Below are 27,205 nucleotides of genomic sequence, written 5' to 3' on the forward strand. Positions count from 1 at the left end.
CAGCAAGCCTCCTACCTTTAGAAATATCCACATTAAGGGTATTCTCATAGGCTTTTCAGGCCTATTCCAAGTTCCCCCAAGAAATCACTTATCACTTTCGGTGGGCTAGTTTTATGGATATAGTAAATGTCCAACTGGGACATGTAGGCATTCTATCCTTGTTGCAATTACTTCCTATCTTTATTTTTTATATGTGATTCACTTGGATCTCCCTCCTAACTTTCATTTTAGGGAAATAGGGGAGGCATGTGCAGGAGAAAGAAAAGGCTTTCATTATAATTATTCTCTCTCCACAAAGCTGAGGAGACCAATATTGCCTTCTTTTTTTCAATCCCCTTAATTATGAAGGCTTGAGTGAATCATTGGTCAAAACTACATGAGGGGTTTAACTGTTTCTCAGTAAACTCTGCAGAGGGGTAATGATGGCATTAGTGAACCCAGCTGTTCATGGCTCTCTTTTAGCATATGGGCTGCTTCCTCAGTTACAATTTATGGGGAGATAGGAAAAGTCCTATCCAACACAAAAATCTAAATTTAAATGTTCTTTTTTTTAAGATTTATTTTTTAGCTGTAGTTGGACAAAATACCTTTATTTATTTATTTTTATGTGGTGCTGAGAATCGAACCCAGGGCCTCACATGCACTAGGCGAGTACTCTACCGCTGAGCCACAACCCATTGCAATTTAAGTGTACTTAAAATTACCTAATTAAAAGTCATATAATGCATACTATTTCCTCACATACCCAGTAAAAGGGAAGTACAATGTAAACAGTTCTTTCAAAATTTGTTTTTGCTGGGTTTTTTTGTTGATGATTATGTGATCGTTGTAGGAAATTTACACAATTTAGAAAGGCATAAATGAGAAAATAGAAATAACCTACAGTTACAAAGTACATTGAAAGAATGAAGTGGACCAGGGATGTAGCTCAGTGGTAAGCTTTTGTCTTGCAAGAGAAGGCCCTGGATTCAATCCATGGCATGGCAAAAAAGCAGAACAAAAAACAACCCAATGAAGAATCTAAGAATAATGTCCCAAGGGGGGTTGGAATGCATAAAATGGAATATTTCTTTAGACAGTAAATTGACGTTCGCATAAACTAAAATTAAAAACAATCAGTATTCATATTCCATATTGAGAACTAAGTACATTCTCCAAAGAAGTGGTACAAAGAAAGAACATACTTTTAGGGGAAAGAATCAATGAACCACGGTGTAACTCTTCGATAAAAGGAGAAGATAACTATAATTCTTGACTTCCTTTCTCCTAGTGTCAAATCCTAAATCCTTTCAATAACCCTCCCAAATCAATTTTATTTCACTTAAAATATTTTAACTAGTTTCTGATTTTTGAAAGGACACCATATGTGCTATCATTTGGAACTCCCATTAGTTATAAACTAATTTTTTTATATTTAAAGTACTATTACAACAAAAATCTTAAATCTAGTAGGTAATAATGGGTGACTTAAAGTACTGGGTAAATATTTCTGAGATTATTACCTTCTGAAAGAAATTACAGTAATCTCTTCTTAAAATATAGATTGCTACTTCTTTTAATCCTTCTAGTCCATACATATCAGCCATATTGAGTATCTGACTAAAATGAAAATAGATGCACTTGTTAATTCTCCAATATAAAAATCAAACCATAATACACAGTGATTTCTTGATAACATATAGTCTTTAAAAATAATTTGAATTACTTTAATTCTAACTTTTTGCTTCACATAATAAATATTCTTTATGGACTATAACGATGACACAGGCCAAAATATGGAAAGCACTGACACTGATTCACTTAACGTGAATAACAAGGAAATCTGGAGATATTTCAAATTCCCCTCATTTTCTTAGTGACATATAGAACAAGATTTTTAGGAAACTGCTTTGAAAGCTGTAAACGTTACAAAAATCTATGCAGCAGATTTGTGCAATAATAGTTTGGGGAGTGAATTCACTGATGGTTATCCTGGTTATTGATGGTTACTGAAAATGCCTACAAATGACCCCAAGATTAGAATGCATGTAATGACCACAGAGTTGCCTTTACTTCTTTCCTCTGGTAAGTACTTCTGAGCACATACACATGCTTCCAGTAAGTACTTCTGAGCACATACACATGCTTCCAGTATTCCAGTATTTACAAGTTTTGAGAGCATAAACTTTCCTATAGGTTGCCCGGGGATAAAATATTGGTACTGAATCTCTGTGACCTATGATATGTTCTCCCCCAAAATGTATTTATTCAATTCAAAATCAGAGGAACCCCTAAAAAAAGCATCTTTCACTTGTTTGCTACTAAAATACCAACAGAAAATTGGAAGAGCAAGGTAGAATTTCACTCTCCAGTAGGATTTCAGAAGTTTAGATGGTATTTCAGTATACAACATGTAAGAATTACATACTTGTTGGTCTTTGCATGCCTTTATATTCTGAAATAAATTTTAATGTTTTTCTTTTGTTGCTTAAAAAAGACAACCTAAATTTTTAAAATATAGTGGTATAATAACATTTAAAGTTTGATAAAAAATTGATTTTATTTTTATAAAAAACTCATTTATTTTCCAAAGTAAGATTCTTCTAAAATAATTTAAGTCAAAAAACCTTTCTTAATCTTATTACTATACGTTATTCAGCTTTTCTTATTGTTTTTAGATATTTTCCACACACACTCAAAATATAGCTAGCAAAATTGATAATAAAAGTGAAGCTTCAGAGTCAGGCAAGGTGACACACACCTATAAATTCCACACTTGGGAGGTTAATTTAGGAAGATCACTTGAGCTCAGGAGACCTGTCTGGCAAAATAGCAAGACCCCATCTCAAAAGAAGAAACAAAGTGAAGCTTCTGCTTCACTGATACTGCAACATAGCTCAACAAAGCAGAACCTGTAAAATATTAACACTTTTATATTTAAGCTTATTAAAAAGTAATACATACCCAACATTAGCTTTGTCTGGAAAGTCCAAAATTCCTCCATATATAAAATGCATCATAACATTCATTTCTACATGGTTTATACTGCAAAATAAAGGAAAACTCAAATCTAGAAATAATTAAGGTTTAACTAAATCAATAAATCATTCTATTTCCCATAAACTTTTAGCCAAAATAAAGTTCTAATCTCCATTCTTAAATAAACACTATGTAGGCATATCATTAATTTAAAATGAACTGCAGCTATGGACTTATACATAGGTTATAAAATGTACACTATCAAATAATTGATTATTTATCAAGAATCTTTTTCCATATTTTTTAGAGTCTGGGATGTTAAGAAGTCATTGTCCAACTTCTGCTTATTAAGAAATTATCTCCTCTGCTAGGATGCAGTACAGTGGTAAAGCACTTGCCCAGCATGTGTGAGGCCCTGGGTTTGATCCCCAGAACCATAAAATACAGAAAGAAATCCTCTCTTCAGCATGTTTGATAAATTAGCCTCTGGTTTTGCTTAAGGATGGACAACTCTATTCACTAGGAAGATTCTTGTCATTCTGTACAGATTATACTTGTAATATCTACACCTAGAGCTAGTGGCTCTAGTTTGACCAATATCCTCATGACATAGCTGAAAAAGTAGACATGACTTAAGAAATAGTTTAGAGTGATAACCTTTATTATTTACTATAGCAAACTCTGAATTCTTAACCTCTGCTCTGGTTTGTCCCCTCTGAAAGTCATGTTGACATCTAATTCCTAGTGTGAGATATCAAGCAGTAGGACCAGATGGGATCTTTAAAAGGTGATTAGGGTTCTGTCCTCATGAATGGGTTAACCCATTCAGGTGATTAATGGATTAATGGGTTATCTTGATAGTGGGTCTGCTATAAAAAACAATTTGACTAAGTCTCTCATGTGCTTTCTTTCTCTTGCCATGTGATATACTGTGCCATCTTGGTACTCTGCCAATAAGAATATCATCATCAGATGGGCCCAATCAACCTTGGACCAGAGCCATGAGCCAAAATCAACATCTTTTTTTTAAAAAAAATATTTATTTAGTTGTAGATGAACACACAGTATCTTTATGTAATTTTTTAATGTGGCACTGAGGATTGAACCCAGTGCCTCACACATGCGAGGCAAGCACTTTACCACTGAGCTACAGCCTCAGTCCCAATCTCTTTTCTTTATAACTATTCAATCTGTGGTAGTATATTATTAAAAAGCAACAGAAATGAACAATCTCCCTCCTCCTCTACACTCCAAATTTAGTCTTCTTTTTGTTATTTCTATCTTATTGATAGCATTTTCACAGGACATCTTTCCCCACCCTCTACTTCTTTGTACCAAAGCGGGCAATTTATCTGGCTGGTGGACAACCATTGCTGGTTCCTTAGGAGGAAATCAGAATGAGAGGTAATTTGATTTCTTTTTTCCTTTCAGCTGAATCAGTGGGAAGCTGATAACTAGGAAAAAGTTAATCTGTTATACAGAATCAGACTTCTTAGGTGGGTTGACTTAGAGGAATACGGTAAACAAGCTAACTTTGGTTCTTAGATCAAAGCACATTATACTGTTTTAACATTTTGATCAGTATTAAAGGAAATGTTTTCTTATTTCATCTGTTGATTCATTTTACCCTGAACATAAAGGAAGAAGTCTATTTTTTAGATACCCCTGACCGTGCTAGACAGCCTCTCAGACCTCATTCATCTAGATGCCTAAGTTAGAACCCGAGGTTCATCTTAATTCTCTCCCTCATTTACTCTGTCATATACACCTTCAAGAACTTCTTGAATTCAGGTTCTACTATCTATTTTCTCTCTCCCTGCCCTGATTCAGCCTCTTGTTTTCTTTTTCTTTTTTTAATATTTATTTTTTAGTTGTAGTTGGACACAATATCTTTATTTCACTTATTTATTTTTATGGGGTGCTGAGGATAGAACCCATGGTCTCGCACTTGAAAGACCACTCACCACTGCTGAGCCACAATCCGAGCCCCAAGCCTCTCATTTTCTCCTGTCTGAACTAAGACAGTATCCTCTCACACAGGTTTCCTGTCTGAAATCTTCTGCTAGCATTCCATTTCCCACATTATTATCAAGTGACTTTGCTAAAATGCAAAATCTTGTTTATGTCTCCCACTTCTAAAATTCTATTCTCCAAAGCTCATAGAAAGAAGTCCAAATTCCCCAGTTTGGTATATAGACCTCTATCATCTGACCCCCAGTTCTCCCTCTCTAGTAGCTGATGAAAGATAACTGAATTTACTCATTTTCTATACTTAAACAACTTAAATTCCTTATTTATCTACGCCTTAGCACATATTAACTGTGCTTACAATGTTCTCCCTCTCCACTTATTTTATCTTTCAGACACAAGATTAGTGGGTCTTTATCTCTATTTCCTTAATACTCCCAAGGCAAAAACAAAAGCAAAATAAATAACAAAATCTCAAATGAGTGTTAAAAACAATAACTAACATTTATTAAGCACTTATTATGATCCAGTCCCTGAATTAACATGCACTTTGAATGCTACTGGCTCATTTAATCATCATAACAACTCAACAATAAATATTATTATCAGTCTCATTTTATAGATCTAGACATTGAAATTGAGTAACTTGCTGGTGACTGAATGGCTAGTATGCACTGGAATTTAAATCTAGGCAGAATCACTCCAAGTCTAGGCTTTCAATCAGTACTCTACACATACTTTCATTATTTCACTTATCAAACTAATTTGCAGTATGTTTGTTTATGAATTTGTCTCTCTTTCTAGACCATGTTCTGTAAGGGCAGTATTGATGTCTTATTTATTATTGTATGTCTAGTGCCAGAAGAATGTCAGTGTTGATTTAATACCACTGGAACAGAAGAATTTCCTTTCTTCATGTAATACTGGAGCTCTGCAGTGGAATCTTGATTGAGACAGTGTTGGTAAGAACTTCACAGATTACTAAGCATAGTTCCTAATATTTGTTAAAGGAACTAAACAAGGAACAAGAAGAAAAAAATGGAGTTTCAGAGAATTCAGGTGTTTACTTTGATTCTATTATTCCTTGAATAATATATGTTCAGTAAGTGTTTGATGAATGTTTAATGAATGACTTATTAGAACTCATACAGAAGAACTCAAACCTTCCCAAACTGGCCTCTATTATGGCTAACTAGTTTCTGCTGATTCCAAACTCTGATCTTTAATACTTAGAGAAAAAAGTGAAAAATCTGAATATTCTCACATATATGTACATATGTATATAATGAAAACGACAAGGTTTAATCTCAGAACATTAAACCATATTATCTATTGTTTGTTAACCTAAAACATTAGCATGATTTCTAGAATGTAATGCTGTTCAATATACTTTTCCTCACATTTCTCAAGAGCCATTCTTGTTAACATTTATGAGAACTGGCTATTTATATTGAAAAGATAGTTTAAGACTTGATATGTTTAAGCAAAAAAATGACTAAATAAAAACAAGAGTCATTTTATTAAAATAAGGAGCAAAATCTAGACACTTGAGCCTATGTATCAATATAGGATAGCAATAAAAACAGCAAGAAACCAATTTCCTGCTGTCTTAACAGATGTTTTACTAAGATGCATTCTTGTTATCATGTTGCAAGTCATCTATGTTTTTCCTAAAACGGTTTATAAAGACATGATCAAGTGACCTAGAAAAATAACAAATTACTCCAATAGCCCACGATTTAAATGGAAAGATTTAAAGCATAATTCCAACTAAAGTGTAATCAGATAAAAGCTTATAGGAGATGAAAACATTACATATATTCAAAATTAGAAAAACTAACAACTAACAAGAGGACAAAGATTTAAGAGATTGATGCACCTACTCTATGCAATTTCTGTGTTTCTAAAGTTTCAGGCACCTATGTGGGTGGGATTATAGGACTCTAATATGCCCACCTCAAAAGCACGGTGGTTTTTTCTGTAAGAACAGACAGGATTTCATGCTCTTCTATTTGTAGAAAATATGCAGACTTGCAATAGCTACATAGTTTCAAAAGAAGCTGTTGATAATGCAAAGCAGTCACTGGGTTCTGGTATTGGAAATGGCCCTCACTTGAACTTTATTCTCTTTAGAATAAAGAGAAATTCTAGAGAAATTATAAAAAGACAAATCATAATGACATATTATGTACCAAGCACTATGCCAGGTTTTTTTGTTTGTTTGTTTGTATTTTTACTATACCTCACTCAATCCTTTCAACAACCTCAGGAAGCTCAAGAAAATTAAGGAATTTTCTTAAATTTAAGAAGTTATGGCTGGATATAGGACTTCCTATAAGGACATCATAGTTCACAATCTTTCTATTGCACCACACTCTCCATAGAAACATCTACCTGGGTTTATAATATGGTAACGAAAAAAAAAAATGGAATTGGTTTTGTAAATTACTTTGTTACAATATAAAATTCCCTAAAAGATGTGATTTTTTTCTGTAAGGTAAAATTCCTCAATCTGTTTTAGCCTTCCAATAGTTTTATATGCCACAATATTAATGTGGCATATAATAATCTAAAATGGCAATCTGAGCACAATCAGTTTGATATATGATATAATAGGAAAGGGAAAAAAATCACAGCATTATATGATAAGAATAATGATAAAAGGATGTAGATTAAACCATGCAGTCATCAGAAGATACTTTCATCTTTTATTTTAGTGTTATAAAATCTTCCTTGATGAATGAGTTGAACCAAAGAGAAATCTATCCTCATTTCCAGAGCATTAGCAATAGGAATAAATATACCAATTGGAAGTGAGCCTCCACTGCTCATACAGCAGTGTGGGTAAGAGGACCCAGTAGGTAAGGAGCAGAGCCTTGCTTGCCATAGAATAAGTGAAAGGAAAATACTACAAGAAGTATGAGCCTGGTCATGGCTGCCACTAATACAAAGTACAGTCTGCTTATTTGGATAACACTTGGAAACTAATTTGGCTACTTGTATTTGACCTTCATTGAATAAGCTACTAAATTTGGTCAGCAGTAGTCTGGTCATATTATATGAGAAAATACTTATCATAAAGGTGGAAAGTTACAGGTGAGAGAATAGAGACCAATGACTGATGCCACTGTTTTTTTTTTCCACTGACCTCTTAATAAAAAGACCTCATCTTCAAAAACCTGGGTATGTGAATGTTTAATCTGTCAGTTCATGAGGGATGATGAAGGAAGAATGAAAGACAAAGACAAGACTCCCCTTGCCTTTATTCCTATAGCTAAACTTAGAGGTCAACAATTATGTAAAACAGACAAAAGTTGAAGGGGCATCCATTACCAAATGGCCTTCCTGTAAGATTATAAGCCTATGTCATACATTCCCTAATGAACCTACCAGGAGCAGTAAGGTTCAATGGGACAAAATGTTAAAAGTGCTAATTTTAACAGGACAGAAGAGTACTTCTTGCTAGCTCAAGAATACAGGTCAATGGGAAAACTTTTAATTTCTTCAGTGACCAGTGGAATGAATTCTGAATTGATAATTAATAAATGTGTGATTTATATTCTACATATGCACTTATTTACCTGGGTAGACATTTAACTTTAAAATACCTTGTCTATCTCAAAGACTGATTCTAAAAGTTAGGGTATACTAAATGTGGAAGAAACACAAAATATATAGTGTTATTGTCAGATATTATTACTTCAAATAGAATCTATTTGAAGACAGGAATAAGATATACATAATAGGTATCAAGTAGTTAAAAGTATCACTAACCTAAGACACTAAAATTTATTCCATGGAAAGAAATTACTTTCCTTTGCTAATTAGTAAGATCCCATAATCATACTTCTTTTGACTTTTGCCTCACTACACAGACTTATATCATTTTTAATGAATGCCAAAAAATTAAATTCTGAGTCAAACTAGTATTATTTTTTATTTGAATTGTTAATGAATGCAATTCTAATTAAGAGTGGATTGACAGTTTAAAAGATGAAGTCTAAAATATATGAACATAGTTTTCAAAATTACAAGTATAATGGACAAGTTTTCAAAATTACACAAAGTATAATTTTGATTATCCTTAGGATTACCATACTTAGAGACTCTGGCTTTTGTTAGCTACCCTTCCTATATTCAGTGGATATTTCAAATTGATCATAAAGAAAGAGATCTTATCAGTAGGATACATACGTCTTTTAAGCTGTTTTTCAGTAGTGATGATAAAATATCAGCAAGAGATCCATTTATATATTCTTTTTACCTACAGGATAATAAAATCTATAGTCTGGCATTTAAAATCTTCCATAATCATAAACTATCTGTTATGAACTGAATGTGTTCCCAAATTCACATGGTGAAGCCCAAACTCCCAGTGTGGTTATATTGGAGATGGGGCCTCTAAGGGGTAATTAAATTTAAATCACAGGTATGGAACCTAGATCTGAGAGATCAGTATCCTTTCAAAAGACACCACAGAACAAAAGCCATGTGAGCACATAGCAAGAAGGTAGCTACCCTAGTCAGACACTAACCTTGCTGACACCTTCATCTTCAACTTTCAGTCCTCAGAACTGTGAGAAAATAGGTTTCTGTTGTTTAAGCCACCCAGTTTTGGCATTTTGTTATAGAATCCTGAGCAGATTAATATACTACTTCTATTACTAAATGCTCTCTCCTACCTCTTGTTTCAGAAAATGTCATTTAGTTGAATTCTACTACATGAGAAATATTCACTGATCATACAGGCAAAACAGATTCACAAGTGCTTCATATGAAGTATTATTTGCAATCACTTATAGTCACACTGTCTTGTAAAAATTATGCTTACCCTTGAAGAGTAATGTACTCTTGGGAGCTTTCAGCCCAACATCCACTCAGCATTGCAGCAAAATAACTGGATCTGGCACTTAAAATGGCCCTAAAGGGAAGAGGAGGGAAACATTTATATACTATGTAAAAACATAATTTTTATAAAACTGTTCATCTTTACCTAAAACATAGCAATCTATTTTGTCTTGTTTGTATTCACTCTGCAATTATTACAATAAAAATTAAAGCTTTTATTTATGCCTAAGTGTTTTAATTACAATGCCGTTATTATCTTTTAATTTTTTTTTCTCTTGGAAACTCTTTAATTTAAATAATAATAATTAAAACTTTTCCAATTACTAAAAGAGTAATATATCCCTAAAAATGGAGAAATAAAGACTTAAGATACTACTTAACAGGAATTGTTGAGGAAACAGCAATAAAAGAAAGACTGCAATCATTTGTCATTTGAAGACTTTTTTAAATTAAAAAAGAGACAACAACAATAAAAGTTCTGAGTTCTCATTCAGAACTCACCTAAATAAAGCCCAGGAAAGGTTATATCTTAGGTTTGAGAAAATGACAGAAGAGATTGTTTTCAATTTCCATTCTATCTTCTCAAATAAAGTGTTCATTCATTCATTCATTCTGTAATCCAACAAATATCCACTGGCTTCTGTTCTGTGCTAGACATTATTCTAGATGCTGGGAACATGATAGCTAATGAAATATAGAGGAAAATATCCCAGTGGAGGATGGTATGAAAGAATTAGAAAAATAGGGAGAAGAGAAAGACATTTCTGGCAGTGGTTTACTAGATTGTCTCAGACCAATCATCCTCTTGAAAATAAAAAAGACGGAATATGTATAACATACACACATACACGAGAAAATAAAACATGATTTAAAAGCATCAGAACACTACCATAGTTGTTAGACAAGTTATATGAGAGAAGACAGAAGAGGAGACTCAAACATTTGAAGTAATTTTTTCCACTGAGGTGATTGCAAAATCAAAAAGGAAAGCAATGTTTGGGAAGCTAAGAATAATTTCTGGCATCTTCAAAGGCTGGATGGGACACAAATTACAACTTGGGAGCTGGGTGTGGTGGTGCACACCTGAAATCTCAGGGACTCAGAAGGCTGAGGCAGGAGGATTGCAAATTCAAAGCCAGCCTCAGCAATTTCTTAAGGCTCTAAATTACTTAGTGAGATCCTGTCTCAAGATAAAAAATAAAAAGGGCTGGGAATTTAGGTCACTCACTAAAATACCTCTAAATTCTATCTCTGTCAGGAAAAAAAGAAAAAAAAAAGTGCTTGGGTCTATCAAAAAGGAGTAGTTCTGGTAGCTAACCTAGGATTTGGGTTTAGCCCTGAAAGGTCATACCCTAGGATGAAGAGTGAACAGTAAGTAGACAAGTTCTTGTTAGAACAGAAGTCCAGTTTTGAATCAACTCAATCCCTAACTGGAACAAAGCAATCAATATCTAGTTTAACCACTACCCAAAAGCAAAAGGAAGTCCTATTTGCATTAAAATAACATCACCCACTTGAGGAAACAGCAATAAGAAAGAGGCTGCAATAATTTGTCATGTGAAAAATTTTTTTAATTAAAAAAGAGAACAACAACAATAAAAGTTCTGAGTTCTCATTCAGAACTCACCTAAATAAAGCCCAGGAAAGGTTATATTTTAGGTTTGAGAAAATGACAGGAGAGATTATTTTCAATTTCCATTCTATCTTCTCAAATAAAATGCTCAATCATTCATTCTGTAACCCAACAAATATTCACTGACTTCTATTCTGTGCTAGGCATTATTGAGTCAGTGTGGTGGTGCATACCTGTAATCCCAGCTATTTGGGAGGCAAAGGCAGGAGGACAGCAAGTTTAAGATCAGCCTCCAAAAAAGACAAGTCACCAACTGGGAGAAAATATTTGCAAATCACTTATTAAATAAAGAACTTCCATACAAAATATATAAATAGCATAAAAGACAGGAGGGGAAAGGGAATAGATTATAATGTTGTACATAAAGATATATAACACTAATTAAAGGTACATGGTAATAACAATGCAAGTGAAAAAAAGCAAAAATTACACACATGAGTGAAAATAAACAAAAATTTAATTACTTGGCATGGGATACACCCATATAATCTCAGATACTCAGGAGGCTAAGGTAGAAGGATTGCAACTTCAACTCTGTTATGGTTTGGATATAAGGTGTCCTCCCAAAGCATTAATAGGAAATGAAGGAATATCCTGAGATGAAATGATTATGAGAGCAGTGACCTAATTGGTTCATTCTAGCTTGAATAACTGTAGGAAGGTGGAGCATGACTGGGTCACTGGAGGGCATGCTCTAGAAGGTTGTTCTTCCTGTGGCCCATCCTGACTGTGAGTGTGTTTGTGTGTCTGGCTGTCTGTTTCTCTCTCTCTCTCTGCTTCTTAAATTCACTATGAGCAGCTTTCCTCTCTGAGGCCCTTCATGATGTGCTGCTTCACTTGGGTCCAGAGCGATGGAGACAGTCATCTACAGACTGAGACCTCTGAAAATCAACTTTTCCTGCTCTTGGTTGTTCTTGCTGGGTATTTTGTTCACAGTGACCAAAAGCTAACTAGAACAAAGTTTAGCGAGATCCTGTCTCAAAACTTTCAAAAGGGCTGATGATATAATTCCAGTGGTAAAGTGCCCCTGGGTTCAATCTCCAGTACAAAAAAAAAAAAGAAGAAAATGAAAAACTAAAATTCTGAAAAAGTTTTAAATCTCAATTAATATAAAAGGCAGGAAAAGATGACAAAACAGAACAAAGAAAAAATGAAAACCAAAAATATGGTAGACTAACCGAAACGTATTAATAACTACATTATATAAGTGGTCTAAATATTTTAATTAAAAGGAAATTATGAGAATGGATTTTAAAAGGTAAGATATAATTATAAGAAATTAATTTTAAACCCATTTTAAATATAAAGACACAGAGAAGTTAAAAGTAAAGGATGTAAAAAGATATAACCTACAAAATCTCAAAAAAGCAGAAATGGCTATATTAACCAAGTATACTTTACAAGGAATATTACCTGGGTTAAAAAGAGATGTATCATAATTAAAAAGAGCTCAATTCATCATGAGGAAATTGTCATCCCAAATATGTATGTACCAAGTACAGTTTCAAAATACATGAAGCAAAAACTGAAGGAAACTGAGGGACAGACAGACAAATTCACGATTACACTTGGAGACTTCAACACTCTTCTCAGTAATTAATAGAACAGGTAGACAAATTAGTTAAAGATATGTAAGACTTAAACAATACTGTCAAACAATTTGACATTTATGAAACACTCTACCCCAGTACGGAACAATACATCTTTTCAAGTACATAAACATTTACTAAGACAGATTGGGTTATCAAACACATCTCAATAAAGTGTGTTGAAAATAAAATATATTCTATGGCCACAATGGAATTAAACTAGAAATTAATAAATAGCTGAAAAAATCCCAACAGTTGGAAGTTAAATATACTTCCAGAAAATCCATTGGTGAAAAAAAGAAATTAAAAGGAAAATTAGAAAATATTCTGAGTGAAAATGAAAATATACCATAATTTGCAGGATGCAGCTAAAGCAGTGCTTAGAAGAAAATATATAGTTTTTAAGTGTTTATCTTAGAAAAGAAAAAAGTTCTATAGAAGTGATCTATGGTTCCACCTTTAGAATAATAAAAAGCAGCATATATTAAACCTACAGTAAGTCAAAGAACAAGAAAAGGTAATAGAACCTGATAATAAAGTGAATATTTAATGTACTGCTTGTATATAATTTTTATTTTTCTATATAAGAGGACAAAGATCGATTTTTGATTATTTGTTTGCCATGCTGGGGTCTGAACCCAGGGCTTCACACATTCTAGGCAAATATTCTACCTCTGAACTATATCCCCAGCCCAGCCAAAGATAGTTTCTTTAGAGTATGACTGAGTCTATATGAACACGTTTTAAAATATTAAGCAATATATGATTCTTTCCTAAAGCATGGAAAGCCAAATTCAAAAGAAAATTTTTAATTATAAAATGTCTGTAATAAAACTCTTAATCAGAATTTTATGAAGTAAAAATTTTAAGTTCTCTCCATGCTTCCTTGTTTACTTCAAGTCTACTCTATACAAATAACCAATGTTAACAGTTTATTAGATATCCTACCAGGTCTTTTTTCATGGCCATCTTTTCTAATATATTAACAATGTTGAATTTCAATAAATACAATCCATTTCATACTCTGTACTTTGTTTTGTATTTCTTTGTAAGTCTTACTTTCAGCATCAAATATATTATTTGGCACATAAGTGATCATTAAATAATTCTTAATGAAGAATATGATTAAAATTTTATCCTTCACTCTACATACTCTACCTGACTAGACTGAGTGGCAAAGATATATAAATATATAGCATGCCATGATTTACCAGTTATGAGAATGCATCTCTCTGATCATAAATTTCGTAAACTGACCTAAGGTCCCAGATATAGTATTCTGGAATCCAAACCATACTGGTTCCAAAGCCATAAATTAGTCCCTGCAAATGAGCCTAGAAGAGATAATAAAGGCACATTTATTCTTGGGAGACAAGAATTTCTCAAAAGCCTCTGGCTTGGGAATTTTTTCAACAGCCTTGCCAAATCTCCCGTGGAATTGTATTGTCTACGATGTAACTTCTTTCCTTTCTTATTCACTCAGGGTCAGATTGGGATTGCAGTCTTATAGCTTTCTCAGTCTTTGGCTTCCTCCTCATATTCTCTCACATGTATTTACCCAAATAAATTCTTTGCAAGTCTAACCCCATCTTTGTGTCTGCTTCTCAGAAGATTTGAACTAACACAGCATGTTAGCCATTTCCATCTGAGTAATATTAAAAGCCTCTGAGGCTTAAATGATTGCCCTGATCTTAAAATAGAAACTCAGAAAATATCCTTATTTAATTAGGATCATGCCTCAGGTAAAATAATGAAAATAATAATGCAGCGATAGATGGCACGGTGTATTAAAAATCTTTGCTAAATCTTTTTAAAAATATGTTCCTACATGTCAAAAACTATTTTCTCCTTTGATTAAATTTAATATCAACTGACAATGCTGCTTCTGGCTCTATCAAAAATGTCCTAATTTCCCCCTTGCTGTTGCTTTGGTATGCTGCTCTTCAATACTTCCTAATGTTAGCTGAACTAGATTCACTATTCCAGGCAGAACAATGGCCTGGATTATTCAGAAATGCTCTAGGAGAGGAGTTTTTTGTTTTGTTTTGTTTTAAACTGGGTCTAATTTTAAATATTTTTTGCTTAAAGAGTTGTTTGTGTATACATACTTGTTTTGCTTTAGTTCCATATAACTAAATATAGATTAAAACCAGAGTAGTGAATATAAATTTTCTGGAGCTGTCACTATTAGTCATCCTGCTTCTTAGCAAATATTTTTTTAAATTTTTTTTTCTGTGATGGGGATTGAACCTAGAGCCTAGAGCCTTGTGCATGCAAGGCATGACCTATACCACTGAGCTACATTCCCAGCCTCCTTTGCAAATATTTTGGAAATCATTACTTATAAAAGGCCATTAACTTTCTCTTGAGATTTTATGATATCCATTGACCACAGCTTTCATTAAATTAGCTTTTCCTAAATTAAACTGTTAAGTACAATGGATATTCTATTATCTGACACAATTAGAACTGGTAGGTTTTTTTTGTTTGATTAATCAGAAAAAAAGGTCAGGATTTTAAAATCAACTTTTATATAACAATCATCTTATCCTACTTTAAAAAACAAATACACATTCATTCACAGATCTTTCACCATAAGATCAATCTCTTTTAAAAAATTTTTTTAGTTGTTGATAGACCTTTATTTTATTTATTTATATGCATGCTGAGAATCAAACCCAGTGTCTCACACATGCCAGGCAAGTGTGCTATGGCAGAGCCGTAAACCCAGCTCCAGATCCATCTCTTTTTAAATGTGGGTTTGCTAATTAAAGTTTCATCTTTCTTGCAAAATCTATATGTTTATACATTATTGTTAGTTCAAATTTCTATAAGAGAATAAAAACTTTTATGAAGTAATTTGAATACAGAATCCATTTGACCCTTTTTCTTCAAAGGGCCAGATTGTAAATATTTAGGGTTTTTTTCAGGTCCTTATTGCATATTCTTCTTTGTTTTTTGATATTTCATATAAAAACAATCCACTTACTACATTCGGGTCATCGTTTGTTGACTCCTGACATAAGACAAAGTAGAACAGGCAATATTATGTTTTTCTTATGGATATCTAACATATACTTATAGCAAATAATACATACTTTTGAAAACTTACAATATGCCAAACACATTTAGGTATGCTAAGTACTTTATGTGCATTATCTGATTCAATCCTCACAGCCATCTTATGCTATAATTACTATTATTATTTGTTGTACAAATAAAGAAATTGAGACTAGAGAGATTAAGTAAATCCCCCAAATTATTAACTAGTGAAAATAGAATGCAAACTCAGGCTGACTTCACAATTACTAAGCTCTGCTACTTCTGAAAAAATTTTCAGCCAGTATACTCAAGGACATATAGATTGTGGCATGATCCAGACTACAACATTGATCTTCTAACACTGTATTGATTTGCTAAATATTCACAGAAACCTACATTATACAGGGAGATTTAACAGCATATTAGCCCAATGAGTGAATGTTTAGTAGTATAATATTAGGCACAGATAAGAAAGGAATACTAGATCTTGAGTGTTACCAAGATAAAATTAGGAATCACTACCTTTTTCAATAAGGACGATCTTAATTACAGAATGTAGAGTGCAACAAATAAATTATCTTAAAAACATAACATTCAATTTGTCTCACTAAATATTAAAATAATAAAGCACATTATAAAATAGGAGATCAGCAATACAATAGATCAGGTAGGTACTTAGGGTTAGACTAAAGGTGACAAGAGGAAATACAAGCCAAGAGAAATGTACACTATCCTGATGGTATTCACTTGGTAAAGGACAGGAATTCAGATAGGAAGATAATGTTACAGAGGTCTACAACAAGGGATAATGTACTGTACAATTCCAGAATACAATATTCAGAAAAGTAGAAACATAACTAATAATTGGGATCTAAAAAAACTAAGAGATCCTTAGTGCAACTGGCAAGACAATCTTTTATTATAATCCTCTAACCTCTAAACAAAGAGAGCTCTCTTCATTTCTGCTTTGAGTAGAAGTGTTGGCGATAAATAAGGACAAAGATGAAGGAAAGCATGAAGAAGTTATATTTTAGAGAGGGTAAGGCCTATTTAGAGGGAGAAAAGTGTGGTAAAGTGTGGCCTTCCTTAGAGGTCTACTGATAACCTATTTTTCTTTGGATTAAGGAGAAATGCAAGTGATTCAAACCATGTTTCACTGCTTGCTCCTTATAAATAATGGGCATAGAGGCTGTTGCTACTATCTGCCCAAAAGCTTATATTAAAGGCCTATCCACTGTAATTGTGACGACAGCTAACACTTATGGTACTATGTGTCAGGTGCTGTTCAAACTGTTTTAAGTATAATAAGTAATCCTCATAATCACCTCATAAAATAAGTACTTGTATAATTCCCATCTTTGATGAGGATACTAAAGGACAAAATGAATAGCTAAATGTCTAACTCAAATCCATGCAACTAATATTAGTGAAGCTGAAATTAAAACCCAGGAAGACTGGCTCACAGTCCACACAAACTTAATCAATCACTGTTAACCAATATGGCTTATGTGTACCACTATATACAAGTGATTGGCATCAGATTGCCTTTAAGTATATAAAATGCTCTAGACATTGAAGTCAGGATCAGGTAAAGAAGGACAGTGCAGGGGCTGGGGATGTGGCTCAAGTGGTAGCGCGCTCGCCTGGCATGCGTGCGGCCCGGGTTCGATCCTCAGCACCACGTACAAACAAAGATGTTGTTGTGTCCGCCGATAACTAAAAAATAAATATTAAAAAAAATTCTCTCTCTCTCTCTCTCACTTAAAAAAAAAAAAAGAAGGACAGTGCATTTTAGAGGGGATCCAACATGGCAGCAGGCGGAGAGGCAGCGCTTTCAATACCCCCCCCCCCAGTGATGGGGTCATAAAGATGCATAGATAACACTTAGATTCTACCAACGGAGAATCTCCTAGCAAAATTCCACTGGAGAGAGACCGGCCGGGAGCTACTAGGATTTTTTGAAGCGTCAGTTTGCCCCAGACGAGCGAAACGCTGCCACGAGATGCAGAGGTCCAGATCCACCAGCCGCAGTCCACGCAACACAGGCGTGGCTGCCAGTCCGTCTGCCCACAGCCAACGTGACTGGGTCCCGCTAGCCTCCGAGACGCAGCTTGGCAGGAAGAAGTCTTTAGCCAAGCCTTCATGAAATAGCTAGCCAGGAGCTGAGGCCAACCGGGGACGGACCAGTCCCACCCCTCCCTTCGGACACCCTGGCAAGGAGCCTGGGGCCCGCCATAGCAGAGAGGTGACATCATCGGAGTTCGGCCGACGGAATTCCTTCCCAACAGAATCCACTTTAGCAGGTGTGTGACTCCCTCCCCATCCAGATACAAGCAGCCAGGAAACTTCAGGGACCTCTCAGGGGTCGTGTCCGTAGGGAAGCAGAGGGGATCCCTGACCCCCAGCCCCCCATATCACCAGCGGTGACTCCCAAGGTCTTAGCCACCAGTTTACCACAGCACTGGGGCTTAAATGGGACACGCGGTGGGGCTGCAAGTGTAACTAGATCTCTGGGGAATCACTTCTGGGGAACAGGACCTGGCTGGCTGGCTGACAGGAGGAAGGGGGGTAAGGTCCAGAGAAGTGAAACGGCTCTGCACTGACAAGTCTGAGAGACTCCCAGGAGCCGCCTTACAGGGATTACTATCGGCAAGTAGAGAGCAGAAGCTCTGCTCGGAGGGCTCAGCTCCGCCTACTGGAAGAGAAGAAAGTGGATCTCTAAGACTTCAATATTTTTTTTTTATTTTTTGTTTTTTTTTTCTTCTTCTCTCTCTGTTCCTTTCTCCCCCTTCTCTCTTTCTTTCCTGTTTCAAGTTTTATTGTTCTTTTCATTTTCCTCTAATCTATCTATCTCTCTCTCCTTCTTTCTTTTTAAGAGCACCTTCATTCCCCTACCCCCCCCCCATCCCAAGCATTACATCTTCCATTACGTGTAATTGTCTAAATGCAAATAGGTGAAGGTCTTGAGGCTGTCTATAGGACTTCTAAATACCTAGCTACTACCAACACCCTGATCCAATTGCCTGGTAGTATCCACCTTCAGTGGAGCAATCTTCTAAAGTAGCCAAGACATACTAACCCTCGTACCATCATAGCACCTAACCTAAACATACAGTCCTAAGAACAAACAACAAATCACTATATGCATACAGAACCTGGAAGCCTTTTATGAATTGAATGAATCAGCTTTAAAGTACAACAAAGCCCAACATTTCTAGGCATAATCTCCCACCACAAAGGAGAGACAACAGAGATATACAAAGCCAAAACAAATGTGTAGGAGAAAGCAGTTACAAAGCAGTCAAACAGAGCTGGGAAGTAACGTGAACAACATGAAAAAACAAGGGAAAAAAGGATTACAAACAATGCAGGACAACTTAAATATACAGGAGGACCTATAAGAATCAGAAACATGGACAGGGAAAGAAATCAAGGCATACCTAACTCAGATGGAATGGAATATTAGAGAAGACATGAGACAGCAAGTCCAAGCAATGAAAGTATATTTTGAAAATGAACTAACCAAACAAATTCAAACTGCAAAGAACGAGCTTTACCAGGAGATAGAGATTTAAAAAAAAAAAAACAAAACAGTAATCCTAGAAATGCAAGAAACCATAAACCAGATTAAAACCTCTAACGAGAATATTACAAACAGACTAGATTAAATAGAAGTCAGAACATCAGATAATGAAGACAAACTTTATCAACTTGAAAAGAATATAGTCAACACAGAAAAGATGCTTAAATCTCACGAGCAATCTATCCAAGAGATACGGGATCTCATAAAAAAAACAAATTTGAGAGTCATTGGGATAGAAGAAGGCACAGAGGTTCAAACCAAAGGAATGGATAACTTATTAAATGAAATAATCCTAGAAAACTTCCCAGAGATGAAAGATGGAATGAATTGCCAAATCCTGGAAGCCCCAAACATCAAAAACCATAATAGACCAACTCCAAGACATATAATTATGAAGATAGCTAACATACAGAACAAGGAAAGAATATTAAAAGATACGAGAGAAAGGAGGCAGATTACATTCAGGGGTAAACCAATTAGGTTAACGACTGATTTTTCATCACAGACTTTGAAAGCGAGAAGATCCTGGAACAACGTATTTCAAACGCTGAAAAATAATGGATTCCAACCAAGAATACTGTATCCAACAAAATTAAGCTTCAGATTTGACAATGAAATTAAAATATTTCACGATAAACAAAAGCTAAAAGAATTCGCAGCCAGAAAACCAGCACTGCAAAGCATTTTGAGCAAAATACTATAAGAAGAGGAATTGAAAAATAGCGCCCAAAACTAACAGTGGGAGGTATCTCAGTAAAGGGGGAGAAAAATAACCAAAGAGGGAAAACTAGCCAAACTAAAATAAATAAATAAATAAACATGACTGGAATTACAAACCATATTTCAATTGTAACCTTAAATGTTAATGGCTTAAATTCACCAATCAAGAGACATAAGCTAGTAACCTGGATTAAAAAAACAAATCCAACAATATGCTGCCTTCAGGAGACTCATATGATAGGAAAAGACATACACAGGCTGAAGGTGAAAGGTTGGGAAAAATCATACCACTCACATGGCCCTCGGAAGCAAGCAGGAGTGGCCATACTCATATCGAATAAAATCAACTTCAAACCTAAGTTAATCAAAAGGGATAAACTCTCCTCAAGTTCAAGAGTCAAATAGACCACAACACAATAATTATGGGGACTTCAACACACCGCTCTCGCCATTGGACAGATCCTCCAGGCAAAAGCTGAACAAAGAAACTATAAAACTCAATAACGCAATCAATAATCTAGACTTAACCGACATATATAGAATATATCAACCATCATCAAGTGGATACACGTTCTTCTCAGTAGCACATGGATTCTACTCAAAGATAGACCATATATTATGCCATAGGGCGACTCTCAGTAAATATAAAGGTGTGGAGATAATGCCATGCACCATATCTGAACATAATGGAATGAAACTGGAAATCAATGATAAAAGAAGGAAGGAAAAATCCTGCATCACCTGGAAAATGAACAATATGTTACTGAATGATCAACGGGTTACAGAAGACATAAAGGAGGAAATCAAAAAATTTTTAGAGATAAACGACAATACAGACACAACATACCGGAATCTATGGGACACAATGAAAGCAGTTTTAAGAGGGAAATTCATTTCCTGGAGTTCATTCCTCAAAAAAAGAAAAAACCAACAAATAAATGAATTCACACTACATCTTAAAACCCTAGAAAAGGAAGAGCAAAACAACAGCAAATGTAGTAGAAGACAAGAAATAATTAAAATCAGAGCAGAAATAAACGAAATTGAAACAAAAAAAAACCATTGAAAAAATTGATAAAACTAAAAGTTGGTTCTTTGAAAAAATAAATAAGATCGACAAATCCTTAGCCATACTAACGAAAAGGAGAAGAGACAGAACTCAAATTACTAACATACGGGATGAAAAAGGCAATATCACAACAGACACTACAGAAATACAGAAGATAATTAGAAAGTATTTTGAAAACCTATATTCCAATAAAATAGAAGATAGTGAAGATATTTATAAATTTCTTAAGTCATATGATCTGCCCAGATTGAGTCAGGAAGACACACACAATTTAAACAGACCAATAATAAAGGAAGAAATAGAAGAGGCCATCAAAAGACTACCAACCAAGAAAAGCCCTGGACCAGATGGGTATACAGCAGAGTTTTACAAAACTTTCAAAGAATAATTAATACCAATACTTTTCAAGCTATTTCAAGAAATAGAAAAAGAAGGAGCTCTTCCAAATTCATTCTATGAGGCCAACATCACCCTGATCCCGAAACCAGACAAAGACACTTCAAAGAAAGAAAACTACAGACCAATATCTCTAATGAACTTAGATGCAAAAATTCTCAATAAAATCCTGGCGAATCGAATACAAAAGCATATCAAAAAAATTGTGCACCATGATCAAGTAGGATTCATCCCTGGGATGCAAGGCTGGTTCAATATACGGAAATCAATAAATGTTATTCACCACATCAACAGACTTAATGATAAGAACCATATGATCATCTCGATAGATGCAGAAAAAGCATTCGACAAAGTACAGCATCCCTTTATGTTCAAAACACTAGAAAAACTAGGGATAACAGGAACTTACCTCAACATTGTAAAAGCTATCTATGCTAAGCCTCAGGCTAGCATCATTCTAAATGGAGAAAAACTGAAGGCATTCCCTCTAAAATCTGGAACTAGACAGGGATGCCCTCTCTCACCACTTCTATTCAATTTAGTTCTTGAAATACTAGCCAGAGCAATTAGACAGACAAAAGAAATTAAAGGCATAAAAATATGAAAAGAAGAACTTAAATTATCGCTATTTGCGGATGACATGATAATATATTTAACAGACCCAAAAGGGTCTACAAAGAAACTGCTAGAGTTAATAAATGAATTCAGCAAAGTGGCAGGATATAAAGTCAACACGCATAAATCAAAGGCATTCCTGTATATCAGCAACAAGACTTCTGAAATGGAAATGAGGAAAACCACTCCATCCACAATATCCTCTAAGAAAATAAGATACTTGGGAATCAACCTAACAAAAGAGGTGAAAGATTTATATAATGAAAACTACAGAACCCTAAAGAGAGAGATAGAAGAAGATCTTAGAAGATGGAAAAATGTACCCTGTTCATGGATAGGCAGAACTAACATCATCAAAATGGCGATATTACCCAAAGTTCTCTACAGGTTTAATGCGATGCCAATCAAAATCCCAACGGCATTTCTTGTAGAAATAGATAAAGCAATCACGAAATTCATATGGAAAAACAAAAGACCCAGAATAGCAAAAGCAATTCTAAGCAGGAAGTGTGAATCTGGAGGTATAGCGATACCAGAGTTCAAACTGTACTACAAAGCAATAGTAACAAAAACAGCGTGGTACTGGTACCAAAACAGGCAGGTGGATCAATGGTACAGAATAGAGGACACAGAAACCAATCCACAAAATTACAACTTTCTTATATTTGATAAAGGGGCTAAAAACATGCAATGGAGGAAGGATAGCATCTTCAACAAATGGTGCTGGGAAAACTGGAAATCCATATGCAACAAAATGAAACTGAATCCCTTTCTCTCGCCATGCACAAAAGTTAACTCAAAATGGATCAAAGAGCTTGATATCAAATCAGAGACCCTGCGCCTGATAGAAGAAAAAGTTGGCTCCGATCTACATATTGTGGGGTTGGGCTCCAAATTCCTTAATAGGACGCCCATAGCCCAAGAGTTAATAACAAGAATAAACAAATGGGACTTACTTAAACTAAAAAGTTTTTTCTCAGCAAGAGAAACAATAAGAGAAGTAAATAGGGAGCCAACATCCTGGGAACAAATCTTTACTCCTCACACTTCAGATAGAGCCCTAATTTCCAGAATATACAAAGAACTCAAAAAATTAAACAATAAGATAACAAATAACCCAATCAACAAATGGGCCAAGGACCTAAACAGACACTTCTCAGAGGAGGACATACAATCAATCAATAAATACATGAAAAAATGCTCACCATCTCTAGCAGTCAGAGAAATGCAAATCAAAACCACCCTAAGATACCATCTCACTCCAGTAAGATTGGCAGCCATTATGAAGTCAAACAACAATAAGTGCTGGGAGGATGTGGGGAAAAGGGTACACTTGTACACTGCTGGTGGGACTGCAAATTGGTGTGGCCAACTTGGAAAGCAGTATGGAGATTCCTGGGAAAGCTGGGAATGGAACCACCATTTGACCTAGCTATCGCCCTCCTCGGACTATTCCCTGAGGACCTTAAAAGAGTGTACTATAGGGATACTGCCACATCAATGATCATAGCAGCACAATTCACAATAGCTAGACTGTGGAACCAACCTAGATGCCCTTCAATAGATGAATGGATAAAAAAAATGTGGCATTTATACTCAATGGAGTATTATGCAGCACTAAAAAATGACAAAATCATGGAATTTGCAGGGAAATGGATGGCATTAGAGCAGATTATGCCAAGTGAAGCTAGCCAATCCTTAAAAAACAAATGCCAAATGTCTTCTTTGATTTAAGGAGAGCAATAAGAACTGAGCAGGGAGGAAGAGCATGAGGAAAAGATTAACATTAAACTGAGATGAGTGGTGGGAGGGAAAGGGAGAGAGAAGGGAAATTGCATGGAAATGGAATGAAACCCTCAACGTTATACGAAATCACATATAAGAGGTTGTGAGGGGAAAGTGTGGGGGGGAAACAAGGGAGAGAACTGAACAACAACAGATGAGATAGAGAGGGAAGATGGGAGGGGAGGGGGGGATAGTAGGGGATAGGAAAGGCCACAGAATACAACAGTCACTAATATGGCATTATGTAAAAATTGTGAATGTGTAACTGATGTGATTCTGCAATTTGTATTTGGGGTAAAAATGGAAGTTCATAACTCACTTGAATCAAATGTATGAAAGATGATATGTCATGAGCTTTGTAATGTTTTGAATAACCAATTAAAAAAAAGAAAAAAAAAGAAGGACAGTGCAAATGGCAAGATAATCTTGGAAGAATTAGGTTATTAGAGATGTGTTTAAGTAAGCAACTTGAGCATCAGAAAAAGATTAACGCAGTAGAAGAGTAAATTCCTAAGTTTCCATAATAATTTAAACATATTAAACTATCAAACTGGACTGATTTAAATGTTGAAACCTTAACTGAATACAATTAAGATCATAAATTTTGCATGGATCTTTTAATATATGAGTACATATAATTGAAAATAATTAAAGCAGTCGTGAAAAATGCTGATAATGATCATCTAGAACAAGAAGTATTTTTAAAAGTTCTGATGTTGAGCTAGGGTTGCAGCTCAGTGGTGAAGTGCTCGCCTAGCACATGTGAGGCACTGGGTTCGATCCTCAGCTCCATGTAAAAATAAATAAAATAAAGGTATAAAAAAATTCTGATGTTGGGTTTTAGAAGAATATGTGGGTTTATAGCAATATGTATTTTCTGAACTATGACCTAGTATTCCTTGAACTACATAATAAAATTATTATGCAGCAAACAGAGATGCTCAAGTTTGAACTACAAAGGTAACCTTGTGATTTAGAATTTGCTATTGTAACTTACATAAGGGCCATAAAGTAGTCAGAACTTAAAATTCTCCTCAGGAAATTGCCTTCCTAGTTAATATGAATTTCTTTTTTCACTGCGAGTTAAACAGAACAAACCAGAAAGTGAACAAGTATTGTCCTGGAATACAAACCTAATATTCTGGATCCTGCTCCTAAAACACAATTCTGTTAGCTCATTCTTAAACAGCACTCAGAGAAAAGCCAAATATAGACACTGAGGACAAATTGCAAATGGTCACAGGGTCCGGCCTTCCTTGTATGACAGTATAGCTTTAAGGTTATATAAGCAGAACTTTGGTGGAATGCACAAATAGTCTCAAGAAAAATCTGGATATAAAATTAAATAAAATCTTAAATTATGTTGGTTAAAAAAAAGACACATGCACACACACACATCATGATTTGATTTAGAAAATGTACTTATATAAAAAATATATGGATTAACTTATATTACATTTTATATTTTACTATATGTAATGTGGATTTCATAAGAATTAGAAAAAAGTGTCTATGTATGTACATAGATTTATAAAATACATATTCCCAGAGAGAAAACTTCAAATTTTTAATAATAAATAGTCTGGTTCAAACCATTAATCCTAGAATTTGGCAATGTGTGCTGTCAATTAACTGGAAAAACCAGCATGAATTCTAAGTTGGTAGAGTCCTGTAATCTAAACCTACTGCTAATGTAATTACGGACTATGGATGCTTGAACCTAGAAAATTGCTCCTTGCTATTTCAAATAGTCTAGTTTTTCCTCTTAAGAGGATCAGAATAACTTATAAACATTCATATGTAAAACACAAACAGATGGAAGGACTACTGTTTGGGTTCTTCAGATTTCTAGTTCTGATTCTAGCTACTAGTAAGACCCAGCTGTACTTATTTACCTTGAGTTCCAACAGATAATCTGGATTTCCTATGAATTTTTTTCTTCTTTTAAGCAGATTTTAGTGACTTGCAATCAAAAGAGCCTAACCTAAACAGGCAGCAGATTTTAATTTGAAATCTAAAAGACTAGAATGTATAAGCAACCCAGTTTTAAAGCAGAACAGGGTTTTTAAAAAGTACACTGAAGTATTAAACCTCCTAATCAATGCTATTTATGAGAATCCTCTATTTTGTATCACAGAATTTGTGCCAAAATGTATTCAGAGAAAATACACATCATTCACATAGAAATAACCATTCTTAATACTACAATGTCTATAAAATTAAAAACTGCATTAACTACATTTTCTGTGACAGTGGCTTTCAAACCCATTTCAAGCAAAAAACATTTTCATCTAATGAAATTGATGAAATCTTAGGTTTATGTCCAATGCAAAGAACAGATGAGATCTTCTCTGGCTGAAATGTGCACGTGCACATTTGGGGGAACCCATGTGTGCATATATGATCCTGCAGGAGGGAAATCCAGGTTTGATACCCCAAATTTTCCCCTATCAGAGACTCCTGAGGAGTCACTGTGGAATCACTATAGCCTTCATGGAGTAGAGCTTGAAAACCACTGTATTAGAAAATGAGAATCACTATTCTATACTCTAATATCATAACCAACACACCAAATCAATCACATCTACTTACCTGTGAGCTTTAAACCTTTTTCCATCAACATAAATATCAATATCTGGACAACAATGTTTCACATAAAGCTTCAATAAGTCTTCTCCTAATTCAGATGCAGGTTCCAAGTCATAATTATCTTTAAAAGACAAAAATAAGACTAAATGAGATTCTTTAATGTTATAAATATACCCAAATTTTGTTTTTTAATATTAGCAAGGTTTTCTTACATAATTATTTCAACTTGCTTAAACAGTGGTAAATTAAAATAAAAGAATTTTAAATCATCTACACTCTCTACTTTGACATATGTATTTTCATTTATACTTAAATATAGATATGCCTTTAAATATATACACATATAAGCATAATATCACAAAATTATGCCCAAAATGAATTTACTTCATGAAAGTTTGACATTTTTCCAA

The 27,205-nt window shown here is 34.5% G+C and overlaps 1 protein-coding gene across 1 annotated transcript in view; it reads right to left on the reverse strand.

Annotated features, from left to right (window-relative positions):
* Btbd8 (BTB domain containing 8) overlaps nt 1–27,205 on the reverse strand; it is an 82,922-nt gene that overhangs the window by 36,379 nt on the left and 19,338 nt on the right. The window contains exons 4-7 of the mRNA XM_076861936.1: nt 26,799–26,916; nt 9,758–9,847; nt 2,944–3,024; nt 1,503–1,599 (exon numbers count right to left, since the gene is read on the reverse strand). Coding sequence (XP_076718051.1) covers nt 1,503–1,599; nt 2,944–3,024; nt 9,758–9,847; nt 26,799–26,916 — 386 coding nt within the window. The remainder of the gene's footprint in view (nt 1–1,502; nt 1,600–2,943; nt 3,025–9,757; nt 9,848–26,798; nt 26,917–27,205) is intronic.

This window comes from Callospermophilus lateralis, chromosome 7 (genome assembly GCF_048772815.1).
Source record: "Callospermophilus lateralis isolate mCalLat2 chromosome 7, mCalLat2.hap1, whole genome shotgun sequence".
In the NCBI taxonomy this organism is placed as follows: Eukaryota; Metazoa; Chordata; class Mammalia; order Rodentia; family Sciuridae; genus Callospermophilus; species Callospermophilus lateralis.